This window comes from Fusarium redolens, assembly GCF_020744475.1.
Source record: "Fusarium redolens strain MPI-CAGE-AT-0023 chromosome Unknown BKA55scaffold_7, whole genome shotgun sequence".
Lineage (NCBI taxonomy): Eukaryota > Fungi > Ascomycota > Sordariomycetes > Hypocreales > Nectriaceae > Fusarium > Fusarium redolens.
The window spans coordinates 2,057,561-2,075,169 of record NW_025763670.1 but is presented as its reverse complement, the minus strand read 5'-3'; the positions used below and the strand labels follow the sequence as shown (position 1 = coordinate 2,075,169).

The window sequence follows — 17,609 nt, the reverse complement described above, 5'->3', positions numbered from 1 at the left end:
TCCGTCTCTTAAACTAGCCTCCTCTACTTTAAATGGAACCTTAATCGTACAGCAACAAACATCGAGCACTGGGGAAGAAGTGGCTGGACAAGAACGTCGCAAGCCATCCCCCAGACCTCAACATCCCAACGTCGAGGTTGGGCTTATACGAAGTCGTGATATCACCATTGTGCCTCTTCAACTCTCGGCAATTACCGAAGCCATGACCAACATACAGCGGCGTATATGGAGACAGGAAGTCGGAAGACACTCCGGTAGTCGAGCGGCAGTTGTGGGGCCGTTGACGTCGATCCTGCGCCGCTCATCGGTAACTGGCCAGCTTGCAATGGAATGGCTGAAAATGGCAAGTCTTCGTGCAATCATATAAATCCTCTTGACGAAGCTAGTAGGTATTTGTAAAGCATCATGCCAGATTAGGTTATCCTCTGCTGCATGTGAAGAGAGGCGTTCCATCAGCCATGCTTGATCGAATTACCCTAGAGACTTCCTCACGATACTGGAGACGATAGGCAGTTCACGTCTTTCGACTATCTTCAAGGATCCCCACTGGCTCCAATAGCTTATTTTCTATAGAACCCCTTAAATCCTTCGAAAGGAAAAACTTTGCTGCTCTTGGCGAGGTCCGATAGCCTCTGGGAGAATTGGAGCATCATATCATGGTGAGTCTAGACTAATATGGAGAATAACGAATCTTAGGCGAGGGAAATCAGCTCCACTGATCGACAATGATGTTTTGGCTCTGTTCTTACTCGTGGAGTCTTGTTTGACTGTGATTCTCGTACGATGGGAATAACAAATGGTGAAAGCCACAATGCTCTCAAGAAGACTCGAAGATTTATTGGTGAGCCAGATTCATGTTGAGAAGTAATGCTGGCCAATCTTCTAGTTAGAACTGAGCCTCACCATGGACAATACGAGGTCAATAGCAAGGAACCGCAAATGAATGCTGATGCAATATCACGAGAGTGTTTAGGGTAGGCGGCGAGATGGTGGCTGACTGGCTGACTAAGATTTGGAGGAATGCTCAACAAAACACCTGACATTCGTGTAGCATTAATGCGACGTTGCATCCCCGTGCCAGTGGGACGGAACCTTGACACATGACAGATTGCAACTGTCCCCAGAACAACCTCGCATTGCAGAGTTACTGTTGATGATCTGACATACGAGAAAGAGACAGGTAATTAATGAGCATGAGCATCCGATGTCGTGTCGTGTCGTGTCGTGTCGTGACCCTTCAAACACGACAATTCCGTGGCTGCGTCACCGCTCAACAAGGACAAGGACAACATCACCAAAACGCCAAGCCGCAACACGATTCGTTACCTAAACCAACCAATCACCTCCCTCAAACGACAAAGCCTCTTCTCAGCCTTGCCCACCATCCAGACCAAGCTGGCCCTTTCGGACCGACCTTGTGCACCCGAGGCTCCTTCAGGTCTAGTCTGGGGTTCCCTGTGCCTTAGCCCGAACCGTGTTTCTCCAGGTTCAGTTAAGTCTAAAGACCTGATGGGGGTGGTAGATGCGCTGTTTGGAAATTGAGCAATTAATCGTTCATTTCAGGTTTCAGGATCGACTGAATGATTATTTCATCGAACCGCGAGAAAATGAAGCAAAAAATAGGGGACCTGATCGACGTTTGTGCTTTAGTAGCGGAACCACCGCGATTCATGCAAACCCACTGAAAAGCACACGACGAGCGTTCCAAGTTCCTTCGAGAAAGCCGCTAGACACGGCCTGTCCGGCAACTACTGCACGATGAGGCCACAGACCTTGCAGTTTGATCAAAGTATACAGTGCGTGAAAGACTGCCTTACGAAGCAGATTATTGGTTGGTGTACCACACTGTGTTTGCTGCGCTGAACCCGCAGCATTGCACCGGATTGCGGGAGCACACCGTCCGGACAGCATCGGTATGCCTCGGTATTTGACACCGTCTACGGAAACACGACTGGAAATAACTCCTGTCACGAATTACCATTAAGGGTAAACCTTGATGGAACCAGGTTGAATGCCCTCAGCGTTGTCTTGCTGTGAATAACACGGAATGGTCGTACACTTGTTCCATAAAAAATCAATCGTCGTTGGCAGACCGTCACTCTGATCACGGAGCGTGGATGATCTGATTCTTGAGCTTCAAATGAGCGACGTGGCACCAGGGAATTCAGTAGAACAGACTCAACGAATCTGTCACCAATTAAGCGAGCATCGGGAAAGCCATCGACCACAGATCATGTCATAATTGAGGGGAGCAGATATTTCCATACCTAGTTTGCGACGAGAGAACGGCTTTCCCCTCTCGCCTGGAGACATACTTTGAAGTTGACTTCATCAAACCCCTCACTACAAACTTAACAACGCATGATGCGGCTGAGGTATAATCCTCAACAGCGAGCGCCGCCTTTCAGAAACGCTCCGCCTCAGTGTTGGAACACGAAAGGGAGGCACAGATGGACTTGTACGCCCTGCAACGCGCAAGCTTGTTACCCCGGATGTGAGGTCGAGCTGATACGTGATACAGCCGCACAGGTGCTCTTGTTTCAAGCGAGATGACAGCTGCGCCGCAAACTTTAATGCACAAGATCTGTATTACGCGGAATTCTTGGCAGGTCTGTAATGGTAAGAGCCCAGAGTTACAGTCGACGGTCGCCAGGGGCATTGGTAATGAAGATGGTGATTATCGATATGGAAGCAGTCACGTTTTCGGATAGACGCGAAAAAGAAGCATACCTGTAGTGTGAAAGTCAATGCCTAGCAGCTTGAAGAGGTACTGCTCGTGTGTGCATTACAGCTTTGTCTCAGGTCTTCTCGCGATATGTGTAGATGACCCTCTTTTGCATATGAAGTCGATGGCGAGCTATTCGAGAGTGACAGGATCCGTAGCTGCTGTAAACAAGCAACATAGGTCAACAAATTTCTTATGAGCTGAGTATTTTTGGTTAATTTACCCGTAAACTGTTAGATAGACATTATGCATCAATTACACTTGTAAACAGTTTCCTGCCGACACTCAAATTGTCTTCTCCCCGGCAGCTTCATGCCGACCGGTAGCCTAAAACACCACATGGTTCACTCAGCCTCTTGGAACACGACTCGCACTAATGAAATGTCTCCAATCTGAATATCTTCCGAAACCGACGTTAAAGCTTATCCGCGCGTTTAAAGAAACTGTAAGTCTTAGGGCTTAGCTCATAGTTATAATTGTATTCGTCGTTGGAGTGATCTGCCATATACGCGTATTTCCAACCCCACATTCTCAAGATCTACGCTACCCAGATCTAGATTCTTCACGTATAACTCCCGTCCGCGTATAGAGCGTGAACAATTTTAAATGCATTCAGAAAAGCGTCAGCTTAGAAATGTTGTTTACACGTAAAGATATGTATATAGTCTGGTCAAGAAAGCCAAGACATTCTCAAGCCTCTACTCTCAACTCATTGACTTTGACATTCATCTCATTCACATTTAACGACGAAACGACGAAACGCCAAAACTTGACCCCACTAACGCGATTGAGAGCTTCAATAAGTCAACACTCGAGAATAATTCATCATGGCGGGATATATCTTCTACAACTATAATCCGAATATGGTGGCGGCTGTCATCTTTATTGTTGTGTTTGGTCTTTCTGCATTATTACACACCTACCAGCTTGTCCGAGCGCGAACATGGTACTTTATCCCATTCTTAATCGGATGTCTTTGTATGTCGACCGCGCCCCCAGACAAAATCTTCTACTTACAGTTTTATCCAGTTGAGTGCGTTGGTTACGTTGGTCGAGCTCTATCAGCACATGAAGCACCAGACTTCACCAAGAACCCCTACATCATCCAGTCTCTTCTCTTGCTGCTCGGTCCAGCTCTGCTCGCTGCATCGATTTACATGGTTCTCGGTCGACTGATCCGACTTCTCGATGCTGGCGACCTCTCCATCATCAGCCCTAGATGGTTAACCAAGGTCTTTGTTGCTGGCGATGTCATGTCCTTCCTTGCGCAGAGTGCTGGTACGTATCCCCAAGCCGTTGAGCTTCACATTACTAACAGTCAAAGGTGGTGGTATGCTCGCAACAGCAAAAACCAAGAGTGCCGTCAAGCGAGGTGAGAACATCATCGTCGGTGGTCTAGGCATTCAGATTATTTTCTTCGGCTTCTTCATGATCGTCACTCTCGTCTTCCACCTCCGTATCAACCGCAACCCTACACAAAAGTCCCAAGAGATCACAACGCCTTGGAGGAAGCTCCTCTTCGTTCTTTACTCAGCCAGTCTGTTCATCATGGTCCGATCCGTTTTCCGTGTCGCCGAGTACGTCATGGGCAGGGACAGTGAGCTCCAATCGAAGGAGTACTTTATCTACATCTTTGATGCTCTTCTTATGAGTCTCGTTGTGGTTTCCCTCAATTGGTTCCATCCCAGCCGTGTGATCAACCATGAGATGGACAGGAAGCGAATTGTCAGCCAGGATGGATATGCGCTGGAGAGCCAGCCCATGGGCAGAGATGACAGAGACCGACGATACTCACTCTCACCTGTCCGACCTAAGCATACCCATTGAGGGATATATGGAGAAGTGAACTAGGAGCGGGATGAGTTCGGGATTGATATGGCCATCGAGAGCTAATGTAAATGGAGCCTGTGTTTTGAAGCGAGTGGGACTGATACGATCTTCAGTCAACATGGCAAGAAAGCGGTAAAACTTACATAGATTTGGATACTGTTATAATAGATTTCTTTTGTGACATTGCAAGAAGCAACGTTATTCATGATGGGTCTGAATCGTATCATGCATGGGTGTGAAGTCAATGCTTCAAGATTCGCAGCATGGATTTCTATACGCTGCATCGTAAAGTCGAACACAACATCGTTTGGCATGCTGTTTTACTTCCGGCAACAGGTCGACATCGATAAACGATCCATATTAATGGACCCTTCTGCAGAACTCATACGAGATGCCATGAGATCATGAGGCTCAAAGTGGCACCTCTGCAAAAAGACATTCTTCCGTGACTTGAATCATCACGATTGCCTTCCATGGAAGCAATTTGTGGAGATCAAAAGTCTTGTTCTCATCCCTGGCTGAACAGCGGGGCGGCATTCATTGCAATGAGACATGGGGATGCATGAGACATCCATTGACATTCAAGTTCCGAATATGCGGAAACAAAGAAACCTGGTCGGGCGATTTCTTTTTCGGGGAGGCCATCGCGGGAATATAGACAATCACGGAGATGGGAATTCAAGCAAGCGGCGTTTATGCCCAAAGCAGTCACTATTGACGATGACGAGTTGATCAAGTATTTCGATCATAGCAAGGAGACACTTGTCACACCGGGGATAGGCTATTTCGGGGCTTGAGTTTCTAAACGCGAAATCCGCTGCTGCACCCGATGAGCAAACAACGGATGATCTGACATCTCGAACAAGATCTGACAGCGGAATTTTTCATTCGTTGTGACAGCCAGCAATTGACTTTTTTTCTTTCTCAGCAAGCGAAGAACGATGTCGTTTTTGCCCCGGGAACGTGATCGGAGGAAGCCGAATAACGTGAACATTGAAACGCGTGACATTCGATAACATCGTCGGACCGACGTACATGAAGAGACCTGTTTGCTGCGCGAATTCTTGGTGCAGCAGAAGGTACCCAATCGTCGATCGATGTGTTTTCTGTTAGGCTTCACCTCCTCTTGAAGGAGAGCCTGCTTTGTCTTTGGCAGAGAGTTCGCCAGAGGAAGATCTCATTTGAGGTGGAGCCGCACTGTGAAGCTGAGGCTTTAGCGTGGTCCAAACTAACTGACGACGTGGCACAGTGTTTATTGGTGCCTATGAGAAGGAGGCTGCCTCTAATAACTCTTTCCGCTTGTTGTTGCTGGTTTCCCCCTCACTTCGACGATTCTATAGCAAGCCATAACCCAATATCTGCTGAGCTTGAAGGCAGTGACTGGAATATTAGTACTGACAGTCAGTCGGCCAGTTTCTCTTCAAGATTTGTCTATAAGTAACGCTCTCGGCCAACCTTCTTGATGCTCGGCAAGCTTGTCTCCACCCCCATTCAAACTGCAGATCGCTAAACCAAGTTGCACTGTCCATTGGGTATGTACTCTTTGGCTTACTGCACTGTCTTTGGCTGCTAATTTCGCTGCAGGCTAGTCCCCTTTTAGATCCCTCGCCCGTTCGCCAGTTCGGTTGGTTGCTTGTTCCTTGGCTCTTCAAGACGGGTGGTACGAGTAAAAACTGGACCTAAAGGTCACTCTCCTGCAAAGCTTAGGTGGCCAAGTACTTTACTCATCCTCATCTTGTGTTCCTCTCGTCCCACCCAAGCGTCAGAAAGTCTTCCGTCTCGCTCTGGCTGCGGTTTGCTTGCCCACCCCCGGTCTTTCCTCGAAATCTCCTTCTCTTGCAAACCCGCTTCTCACCTCATCTTCTCTTCTCGTCTTCCCATCCCTTCCCTAACCTGATCTTCTCCTTCATCCACACTTTCTTTTCTTCTCATACAACCAGCCAAAAACACCAAACAAATTCTATATACTGCAGATCTACGACTTCTTAAGCGACCTTCCCAATTTCGAAGTTTCTGCAATTTGACTCCTGGTCACCCCGAACAACCCCCCGCATTATGGTCCAAGGCGAAAGGGCCGAATAACACCTGCACCTCGTCTCCTGGAATCAAGCCAGCCCTTCCAATCTCCCATCCTCCCCGCCCACCCGGTCGACCGACTTCCAAGTCGCCCCGAATATACCTTCGAGACGACACCTCTTATCGCGGTCCCCCGCAAAATCCCCAGACTTTTGGCTTGCTGGCTGCTTGCTTTTCGTCTCCCCCGCGATATCAAAATCTAAATACCCCCGAGCTTACCGTGCTTCCTTAGCATCATCGTCTTTGGAAGTCAATCGTCCTTGTCGTCGCCTAGCCCGACGACCCGACCCGGCCGTTGATAACTTTCTTTGATACTGACAAGGAAACTCACAATGTCAACGGCAGCAAAACCAGCAATGACAACCGCTGTAAAGAGGGCCTGCGATGGCTGCCATCGTCGCAAGGTCAAGTGTGATAGTGGTATCACCTGCCGTAACTGTGCAACTGCTGGTATCGAATGCACATATCTCGCTATTCCTCAGAAGAAAGGTCCCAAGGGTTCTCGCGCAAAAGTCATCACCGAATTGAGAGACAACCAACGTCAGGCCAGTCTTGCTGCCAAGGTGCAGAACAGACTCGCTGGACAACCCGTGGACCTTACCATTCCTGCTCTCAACCCTACGGCTGGCATGTTGTCCAACGACCTTATCAAGGCTTGTGTCAACTACTACTTCGAAAATGCTTACTCGACACTACCTTTTCTCGACCGAACCAAAATCGAACATATGATGCAAAATATGGAAAACGGTCGTGACAGGTACTGTCTGTTCGCAGCCCTCTGTGCATATGTAGTACTTCAGCCCGGTATGGTCCTGCCAACTTCATCGGCGGAAGAGTCCTACAGCCTTCAGGCACAACCCGGTGCCAACATCGCTGCAAGCTCTTTACTTCTCGAGGAGTGCCTGCGCGTTCGAAAGGGCACCGAATACTTTGAGACACCGAACTTCAATATTCTGGTCACAAATATTTTCATCTATTCTTGCATGAAAATAATCGATGGACCAGACAGAGCGTGGTACTACCTGCGAGAGGCCACTACTATGGCTCTACTTGCAAACATGGACAAGGAAGAGACCTATGCCCAGTTCTCTCAAACTGAATCTGTCCGAAGACGTCGATTTTTCTGGTTCTTGTTCGCCACTGAGCGCGTCTACTTTTTCGACCGCCGTCGACCCTTGTCCCTTTATGCGACAATCGCACCTAGCCAGATGCACGACGACCCCAATGATGCCTTGTATCCCGAACTTCACGCCTTTTTCATCATGTGCAACATCTTCCGCCCCATGGACGACTCTTTCCTGGCCGCTTGGAGAAATGGTTGCGAACATCTCGACTGTCATCAAATTACTGGTCTTAAGAATCACCTCAAGGAGTGGCAAGCTGCGAACCCCTTCCATGCCGAAACTGCCTACATGGCTAGTCAACAATTCCTCAACAATGCGATCTGGCAGCTCAACAATACCCAGAGTCAATACCACGGCGATCTGGCACGACAAATGACCAGTAAGATGGCTTCTTCATTCGCCGGTCAACCACTTGAGCTTGCAAAGTCCTGCTTGGTATGTGTTTTATGCCCTGTTTGAATGACACGTTTCTAACAATCCCACAGTTCCCCAAGCTACTCGAGATCTGTCTCAACTTGACTACCTATTTGGCTAACCTGCCCCCGGACCGACACCCATTGGCCGTGGGCCCTCACCAATGGCTCCAGGATCTCCTTACCTCTCTCGACCCTGCCCGGAATGGCGACTTTGCATTCACCCCTCTCCTGTTGGCCAAGGTCAACGAGATTCTCCCGCGTCTTGCCGACCCATTGTTGCGAAATGCCCCAGAGAACGGCTCTTTCCAAATGTCTGCTGACATATTCGATGGTTTTGGTAATGCCGGTATGGCCAGCATGCCACAAATGAACGATTACAACCAAGGCATGGTCGTCGACGAGAATGAGACCAAGTACGATTTGAGTGGCAGCAGCCCTGACACAATCCCCAACTCAAACTACTCGAATGGTACACCTCCTGGTACACAACCGGGTAGTGACATAGCTTCAGCATTTGTCGGCTCACCTGCTAATGTCATGTCCCCTGGCATCGACTACAATGTCGGTAACGTGAACATGGGCGGTTTTGACATGTCTGAAATGGGCATGAACTCATTTACAGCCTCCCAGCCCAATCCACTGAGCAACATACAACATCAGCAGCGTGTCGGAAGTCAACCTCCCTTGCAGGGTATGCAGAATCAGAATGTCAACAGTTCAGCCATGAACCCATCGATAAACCAGATATATGGTATACAACAACCACAGCGGCAGAACAGTTACCAGATGCAAAACCAGCCCCCCTTATCGCAAATGGGATCAATGCCTGATATGGATTTTTCAATGCGATGATCACACCAAAATTTAAAAATATTATCATGTCTGGGCCTAGATGCCCAGGCAAGCGCTATGCATGTTTTCTTCTCTTCCCTGGAATTACTATGACATAGGCGCACAACAACACAGCGCTTCATTCACCTTGTGTATCTTATCTTGCGAGCAAGTTTTTGGATGTTTTCTGTCTGCGGATCAAACGGAAATCAGAGGTTGGTGCTTTGGAGTTTTGGATCACACCTGTCTTTTATAAGATAAAGGCTGAGGATCATGTTATGCTTGTTATGTGGTCAGGAGATTTGAATCGGTGATGTTATGTTACGGAAGGCTTTACATTTATGGTGTCATGCAAATTCTTCACTTTGTGGTTATAGAATTATGAATTAAAACTTTACTCAATTCAAGCCATTTTGAACTTCTCTCACGTTGTGCATTGATCCAGCTTGACTTGTTGAGCACCAATTCCGCTGCTTCGCTTGTGATTGTATCGACTCAATTGTAAATTCTGGGTATTCTGCTGGTATCTCTGTTTTCGTTCTGTTGGAATGGTAACGCCAAAGTCAAACCCGTTCATTCATTACTTCGTAACCAAGATTCCAACTCTCATCAATGCTAACGTCTTGCAGTCACAGACCGCACAGCTAGCACCTCTATCCTCGCAGCATACAAGCTCATTAGATGGCACACGGGGTCTCCCCAAATAACACTCCTCAAGCTCTCCTCGGAGCATGTCACTGCTACAACTCCCTCGTCAAGACGCTCTCGCACAGTCTTGCGATCTTTGGGCTTGGCGTTTAGGTCCCCTGAGCGTAGCACCACGATACGGCCTGCGTTGCTCAGTGTGCACGGGGGGACGTTCCATGTGGGTTTCTTGTGTGATTTCTTCATGTCTTTTCGTTGGGATGGTGGTGGTGAAGCGAGCAGATCGAGAAGACTTTTGACGTAGGCTTTGTCGGCGCGGACAACGGGATCTCCTTCGTTGACGAAGCTCAAAAAGATGCTCTTTCTGAGAGCATGGGTATCGGGTTTTGCTAGTGGGAGGAGAGACACAGGTGGTGCACCGAACGTGACGCAGTGTATTCTCTTAAAGCAATTCGTCAGAACGTTGAGTTCACTCTCTGCCGGATTCGTCTGGGCTACCATATGCGAGTATAGCAACGCAGCAATAGCACCACCAGCCGAATGTCCCGTAATCAAAAGACTGAACGTCGAGCGCTTAGGGTCCTCTTGAAGCAACTGTCTCAATCTTGCAGCTACCGGGCGAACCATCTTCTTAGCGACGGAGAGGAAACCCGCGTGGCACAAGTTTCCAGGATCGTCGAGAAAGTTCAGTGGGCTAATTGGTGCAGAATTGAGATTGACAGCCCAATCCATGAAACTAGCTGTACCGCGAATGGCGAAGACGATGGTGTTCATGTCGTCCATGGAAACGGACTTTATGCAGGTCTGTCTAGGACCAGCGAGCCAGTCGGATGAGACGTGGGCGTCACGTTCGGTACCGCGAGGTCTTTCGTAGACGCGTTGGGAGTACTGGGCTGCAAGACAAAGGAGAGGCCACGTAGGCATATGCCTGCTTCTGTTAGAAAAGAATTGAGACTGGATGGATATACATACAGAGATAGTGGAGGGAGTGAGGAAGGAAGCTTGGAGTTTGCATATTGCTCGACTTTGGAGAAGTAATTGCCCGACACCACAGACGCAGCAACATTGCACGATGGCTTATCCTTATGCTTCATCTTCCCCAAGCCCTTATCGACTTGATCCGCCTTTGGCTCCTGAACATTGACGGCGCAGTTGAATAGCGTATTCTCATTGCCCTTTACTTTCTCGTGATCAATAAGCGTCATGATATCGTTGAACCGATCATACAGCGCATTCGTCGACTGAGCGATCTGCGCACATCCATGCCAAGCTGACAAGCCATCGTCGTAGAGATGTGGTGGAATTGATTCCTTGGCGAGATTCACCATTGATCCTGTGAAACGGTTCAATGATGATGAGAGGGTCTGGTGTGAGTTTGTCGTTGCGAGATGATGGGGTGGTGTAAACGCAGACAAGTTGGGGTGCGATTGCTGAGAACCGAGGTGATAGTGATGGTTGATCACCACCGGTTGAGTGTTGAAGTTCGGCGGTGCTGGCAGATAGCCAGCGGGCTGGAAGTGAGGCTGTGATTGAGAGGCATTGTGCTGATTATACGGAAGAGCTGGTCTCAACGCCGCAGTATTCGGACGCACAGTGCCTGGATAAAGAGGCTGCTCTATCTGAGGTCTGGCCGGACGAAATACATTAGGAGGATCAGTTATCTTAGGCTTGGAAGAAGCTATCGGTTTGGTGGTTTTTGTCCCCTTCTTGGACTTCTTGGTCGACTTCTTGGGCTTCGTGCTACCAAAAAGCCAAAAGGCCATCGTGACGTGGGGGTTTCAAGCGCGAGTAGGAGGGTGTTTTACATTGCCATCGGAGATAAGAAGAACGTGAGGAAGAAAACAGTAAACAAAGAGTGAAGAAGATGGCGAGAATCATGAAAAGGTCACTCACACATGACCCAAGCCGAGGATATTCTTAGCAACAGCTCTGATTGAGTGTTTTGGCAGCGGGGCCTTCTCAGCCTGGTCGATCATTCCCCTGTCGAACTGCCCCCTGCCAGTATAACCAGTACACCTCCTGCCCTAAAAACAAGTACTTAGTGTTCGAGTTATTACGTTCCGCGGATAAGAAAGCCCTTAGCGAACTTCACTAAAGAAGCGAAAGCTGCTGAACCCCTGTAAAACCGCCGTCATTCGTCAAACGCTAACCAATCAGTGGCATACAGCCAAGGATGACTCTAAAGAGCGAGGACATTGGATGGAGGTGCAGCTGAATGCAGCTTTGCTAACCAGGATCATTCAAGTCGGCGGCAATGAATAACCCTATGGCTGGATGACTTGATGATTGTCTTGTCTGAGGCAAAAATGGGAAGGGCATGTGAAATTGTGAATTGCACGAGTTGGGATTTGGGGTTTGAGACATTGATTTGCGGATGACGTGATAAAGAGGCTGTGTTGAAAGTTGTTAGGGTGTCTGGGTGTGTTAGCATGCACTGGGCTCAGGGAGCAAGAAAACTTCAGACGTTAAACTAGAGTGCCAAAAATAACTGGTCTATAGAATTGCTAATATATACTGAGCTTGCCTAAGTCTTTTGTCACTTAGGATAGAGGTCCTAAGTTTTGTTGCCCCCTAGACTGGTGGATTTTGGTGTTGGAGGTTAGATGGCCTTGGGGAGGGTGTTAGAAGACCTTAGACTAAGAAGTAGAGGAGCGAAAAATAATTCGGTAAGGTCATCAAAGTATCCGCTAAACTTATCATGAATTATCCTATACCTGTTTGAATATTTCTGTCAGCTACGTAAAGTTCTCTGCTATCCTCTAGGTTGGTGATGACATTATCCTAAGTTATGCTTAAAGAGGGCCATCTGCACTAAAGATTATAAGACTTCCTTTGTGATATACTTACTCTTGTTACTCTACAACTACTCCTTCTATATTTTGGCTACGTCGCTGATCTTTATGTGCAGCTCAAAAATCTTCCGACCAAGTCCTTCAACCAACACCACTTTGGCTGCCAAAAGCATCTTGCTAGTTTCCATATTGTCTTCCGACCAGTTGTCTCCGTATGACGAAGGGAACAGTGCCCTCGGGACCGCTGAATGCGGAATCTCGAGCTTTTCATATTCGGCTAGGCAGAGCCGTGACCGCTGATTCTCCATACGCCCCTGGATCTCACCTGCACTGAGACTGTCGATCTCGCGATAGAGCTGGTTAGGCTGTAGATCTTCATTCGAGGTCCGGGCGTGTTCTGTAAACATTTTCAGATTGAAAACCCGGCACCACAAATGCCACGGAGACGTATTCCTCCCTCCTTTGAGAACTTCGCGTTGTATGCCCCATATGATAGCCGTATAAGCAAACCGATCAACACCTTGTCCGTTTGGCATCTGATCCGAGTTTGGTCCTTTCGGGATCTCAAGCATAAAATTAACAAAATGAATACCACCAAAATATCTCTCACCGTCTCCTTCGTGCTGACACTTCTTAAAAGCCCACCGGGATGGTATCTGGGTGGTACGACTAAGGTAACGGCTGAAAGGAGGGTGACTGCCCCCGCTATCCATCAAAAAATCCAGCTTCTGCTTATCCAAAACGAAATACACCGGTCCAGTCTCTGGGCCCTCTTCAGGAGAAGGGCCAGCCGTTGCGTTGATGGGGCTCTGTTGAAGCAGAATGCTGATGTCCTTCTTGGTGGCCTCGTCGAGGGATGGAGTGACCAAGAGACGTCGATCGACTTCGCCAATTGATGACTCTACAACGAAAGAACCTTGAGTTATCCTGGGATTAACGGGAACAATATGCTGATGGTAGACTCTTCGATACATATCAACAGTGCCCATATACTCTAGCAGTAATGCAGGTCGCATAAGGTAATCATCATCGTATGCGAGCTGCATGATACCCAGCCAGAGGTTTCGGGAAGTAGTTTGCGTTCCGTCAGGCACCACCTTGCAAGGGCAAATCCACAGGCTGGTACGTATAGCTGTATCAGTGATCTCCATTGTAGCTAGATTTCCGAGGAAATTGGCCTCATATTTCTTGTCGACCCTGTTGAAAACTCGGCGGCCAAGGATGTGAACGGGTTCTTTGAAGGCGCTAGATGAAGGAGCCAAACAGCCAGGTGCAAACCCTTGAGGTGCAACATCAGGCCGAGCGCGCCATAGCAGGACTGACTGGTCCTTGGACTGCCGGACAATGGCCTCTTGAAGACGCAAGAATGCCTTGTCACCTTCGCCATACAGCAATGGCATGTTCAGATTAAAGAGACCGAGTAGACAGTAGGCTGCATCTTCTTTGCGAGTCGTGATACGGGAAGACGCCCAGCTCATTTTGATGGAGACGGCGAAAGAGTCCAAAGTCTGAGGGAGAGTGTCAAGTCCGTGACACCCAACGCAGACACCGTCGCGAAACGCAAAGGTAGAATGTCCCCTTTCGCTTGGGCATGCACACCGGGGTTCTCGAAACAACTGCGGCCAAATACCAGTTCTGTGGCAAATACGATCGAGAAGGGCGAAATCTCTCGAACCAAAGCTAATCCAGTTCTTGTCGTAAAACTCAACATTTCGTGGTGCTATGAGCTCCTGTAAGGTCCATCCTCTGGTGAACCAAAGGCTATCGAAGAAGGAGTTATCCGATTCATCGAGGATAGCAGTTCTTTCAGAATATTCGTAATAAACGAGTTTGCAGTTCGATATAGCGTCAAAATCGTCGAGGTAGACATAACACTTTTTTGACTGCTGATACCACCTGAACATAGAGTTGATGGCCTCTGAGAGTTCTGCGCTGCTCGATTTGTCGATGCAGCAAGTGTCGATCCAGACATAGGACAAGCCATCTTTATCGGCCCGGTCGAGTAGATCCCAGATCTTGGAGAACGACTGGCGGCCGTGGAAGTCCTGTAGTGACCCTTGTGTTAAGTCCTGAAACGTAATTTCGTCTTTCCCCCATCTATGCGATAGAATACCGTAGGGTGGGATCTCGTTCTCGTCGCCGAAGAAGCTCTCGAGTCGTTCGTCGACGACATTCAAAAGCCGCATTTTGTAAATGAAATACGGGGATGAAATGATTGTAGAATTTTATGATTCTGCATTGAAACCAAAAATTGAGATGGAACTTGTAAAGTGGCTGATGATTCTGGCATCGCCCGGCGAGGCTTTCAAGAAGGCATTCTCAGGGCAACTGCAACTGCAGCCTGCTTCAGTGCTTACTTGCAACCAACCTTAGTGGATCCACGTCGACCTGGATTGGAAGTTGCACTGTAATACAATCCGAAGCCAAAGGTCTGGAATCTCTTCTATAGAACATAAATAATTCCTTTTTAAAAGTATTATATTAAAGTGACTGATAAGATATCTTGAATACTATATAATTCTAAAAGACTTATGTAACTTATAAGACTTCTAGGAAGTTGAACTATAGCAAGGAATTCTCGACGTATAGCTAGCATCCTCTATTGCAGTAGCTAGGTAGGTATCTGAAACATATTTCCATTTCTAAAGATAAGGTAATCTAGAAAGTTGAACACTGGGATGAACACCAATTGAGACCTGTGGTATAGTTCTCAAAACTCAACGCCTCGATGCTCCAGGTTCATATTCATGTATGCAAATAAGGGAAATCCTGCCTCATCCCAAATCGTAATGGCACTGAGGTAAAAGACAAAAGAATCAGGAAGGTAGTTCAAAAGTTGTACATGTTCAAGCTTCGTGTCATTATTGATTGTTATTCAAAAGAGTGACTCCTGCGAACCGTCATTCATCAATCCGTCCAATCCTTGATCCTACACATCGCTGAACCACTTCTCTTAACCCTCCCACGTGTACCTGCCTAGGCAGCTCTGTTCAATCTCTTGGAAATTTCCACATCAGTTGATGTAACTACATAACTCTCACTTGCATCGAGGTGGCATAGCCACCGCTTCAAGCATAAAACAGGGTATCAATTCGCCAACTACCAGCCAATATCAGCAGACAATTTCGCATATCAAAGACCTGGCTCAAAAGCAAAAGACAGTAACTTACACCAAAAGTCGCGATCTGAACGGCCTTCAAGCTCAACTTGACTTTCATGCCGTCTTCGCAGTCCTCACAAAGGAAGATGATGCGAATGCCTGCCCACATCTTCATCTTCTCCCTGCCGCATTTGCCACAAGCTGGGGCATCAGTTGCTTCTTTGATCACGTACTTGACGCCTGCGACCGCGAGGGCTGGGAGGAGGTGGAAGACCATGTTGATCTTTACTTTCCGTAGACGATGTCTTGAGGGGGGATTGTAGATTGGTAGGATGCTCAGATGTGTTTCTCTGCCAGTACCTTAGCAGGGGAGATCAATGCAAGATCGAAGGTTTTGAGCAGTTGGTATCCAACTTGTGTGAGTTGCTTCTTTGGGTCTTGGTTTGAGCGCAGATGGTCCCCTTTCTAGAGAGGCAATCTCAAGTATATATAATTTACGCCTGGTATCAAATCATGCGAGGCTGAATCTAGACACTTCATGGCGTACAACTACAATACTGCAACCTCCAATATAATTACATAACTGTGATCTCTATGCAGCTCTAGGGTCTCTCATATCAGTATGCTTGCTGATAAGGTTATTTCGCAAAGCAGGGTCAAGTCTGTGAGATGATGGCATCGGTTAGACGATGGCTGTCCATAAAAACACCAAATATTTACAGAAAGCCCGTGCATAAGCGGCCTTAAGAGAAGCTGAAAGACTGACTTCAGAATGCGACGCTTGTCTAGCAGCTCTTGTGTTGTATTGCTTGTGTAGGTTGTCTAAGCTAATGGAAGACTATAGCTGTCTGAAGCCACTAGCCTTGACAGAACGCCCATGCATGACCAACTAACGAACAACGCCCGTGCATTAGCTACCCTGGCTAAGGCTGAAAGCTTGTTTGTGGTAGAAGCCCTCCTCTTTGGAACGGAGTTAAGGCATAACTGTACTTTGCCCGGGTAGTTTGGACCCGTCGATAATCTCTGTACAGTTCTCCCCGTAATGTCGGTATTGACCACGTGTAAGTGACAACTCAAATTAGTAAGTACTTGTATATATGTATATATATTCTTGGCCCTACCTTCATCATGAACACGCTCAGGTTCCTTACAGCACTTTGACTCAACTACTCACAACTTTCAGCTGAACGAGCCAACTATTTCATCTTCGCGAGCAATTCACATCACCTGTCATTTATCCCCTGTCAAAAATGTCATCTGAAACTCCTCCCCCTCCTCCAAAGGTGGAATATCCCACCAGCGTCGACAAGCCTGAGCTTACAACGGACGATAACCACACAGTCGGCGTTGACTACAACAACGGCGCCAGCTATGTCGATACTACTACAAATCAGCCAATCCATGACTCTGACGTTCATACGAGATTCTCGGGGTATGGTGATAGTGACGACGGGGACAGTGGTGGGATAGTAGAGGAGATTGTTGATGCTGTGACGGATAGTTGTGTGATGATGTAGTTGGGAGGATTGGCTTTTGCGATTAACGTTATTTTTAATTACCCTACTCTACTGTTTTGGTCAGTTTGTCTTTCACTCTCATGTACTGAATAATACTCTGTCGTTTTCGAGAGGTCTTAGCGGAGCACTCGCTCAATCATTCTTGGCCCCTACTGTGCGTTCTTGTGCCTGGAGAACTATAGTGATTGTATCCTTGGCAAAGCGACACACCAATAGAGCCTGAAATTCTAAGAGACCGGTTTGAAAATCAGTAAGTAGATCAATAGTGATCTCTTCGTTGATGTTGATTGGGTCGATGTTACAACTTACACGCTATCCCAACTCAGCCGCACGAGCTGAACCCTCCATCTCCTTACCCATTCTTCAAGTTTCAAGCCCCAAATGGGCTGATTTGAAGTTTTGCGATTGCCGAATAAGTCCTACACTAAAACAAGGCTTCCTTCACATGGCTAGCGTAGGCAAATTTATGGAAGAGCGCTCCAAGAATGCCTCCTTGCAAGTGTGCACTTTGAGTGGCATCCAATGAGCTGTCAGGCTAATGCGCCGTGACAAG

At 47.7% G+C, this 17,609-nt stretch overlaps 5 protein-coding genes across 5 annotated transcripts; 2 read left to right on the top strand and 3 right to left on the bottom strand.

Annotated features, from left to right (window-relative positions):
* Positions 1-3,552: 3,552 nt before the first annotated feature.
* Positions 3,553-4,552, top strand: BKA55DRAFT_593777 (RTA1 like protein-domain-containing protein; the record flags this gene model as incomplete). Its single annotated transcript, XM_046195595.1, has 3 exons — positions 3,553-3,703; positions 3,755-4,003; positions 4,050-4,552. The coding sequence occupies 3 exons, from the start codon at positions 3,553-3,555 to the stop codon at positions 4,550-4,552; spliced, it is 903 nt and encodes a 300-aa protein (XP_046050428.1).
* Positions 4,553-6,963: 2,411 nt separating this feature from the next.
* Positions 6,964-9,023, top strand: BKA55DRAFT_509952 (uncharacterized protein; the record flags this gene model as incomplete). Its single annotated transcript, XM_046187557.1, has 2 exons — positions 6,964-8,190; positions 8,241-9,023. The coding sequence occupies 2 exons, from the start codon at positions 6,964-6,966 to the stop codon at positions 9,021-9,023; spliced, it is 2,010 nt and encodes a 669-aa protein (XP_046050427.1).
* Positions 9,024-9,617: 594 nt separating this feature from the next.
* On the bottom strand, positions 9,618-11,410 carry BKA55DRAFT_511216 (Alpha/Beta hydrolase protein; the record flags this gene model as incomplete). Its single annotated transcript, XM_046187683.1, has 2 exons — positions 9,618-10,575; positions 10,620-11,410. 2 exons carry the CDS (start codon positions 11,408-11,410, stop codon positions 9,618-9,620), a joined length of 1,749 nt encoding a protein of 582 aa, XP_046050426.1.
* Positions 11,411-12,107: 697 nt separating this feature from the next.
* BKA55DRAFT_567145 (heterokaryon incompatibility protein-domain-containing protein) lies at positions 12,108-14,752 on the bottom strand. The gene has a single exon (XM_046192702.1). It carries the CDS (start codon positions 14,623-14,625, stop codon positions 12,520-12,522), a length of 2,106 nt encoding a protein of 701 aa, XP_046050425.1. The 5' UTR covers positions 14,626-14,752; the 3' UTR covers positions 12,108-12,519.
* Positions 14,753-15,261: 509 nt separating this feature from the next.
* Positions 15,262-16,287, bottom strand: BKA55DRAFT_567142 (uncharacterized protein). Its single transcript, XM_046192701.1, has 2 exons — positions 15,610-16,287; positions 15,262-15,538 (listed from the first exon to the last, which is right to left on the bottom strand). Exons 1-2 carry the CDS (start codon positions 15,814-15,816, stop codon positions 15,527-15,529), a joined length of 219 nt encoding a protein of 72 aa, XP_046050424.1. The 5' UTR covers positions 15,817-16,287; the 3' UTR covers positions 15,262-15,526.
* Between the last annotated feature and the right edge of the window lie 1,322 nt (positions 16,288-17,609).

Excerpts from the sequence above, each read along its gene's own strand:
- BKA55DRAFT_567145 (XM_046192702.1), bottom strand. The coding sequence starts at position 14,625 with ATGCGGCTTTTGAATGTCGTCGACGAACGACTCGAGAGCTTCTTCGGC.
- BKA55DRAFT_567142 (XM_046192701.1), bottom strand. The coding sequence starts at position 15,816 with ATGGTCTTCCACCTCCTCCCAGCCCTCGCGGTCGCAGGCGTCAAGTAC.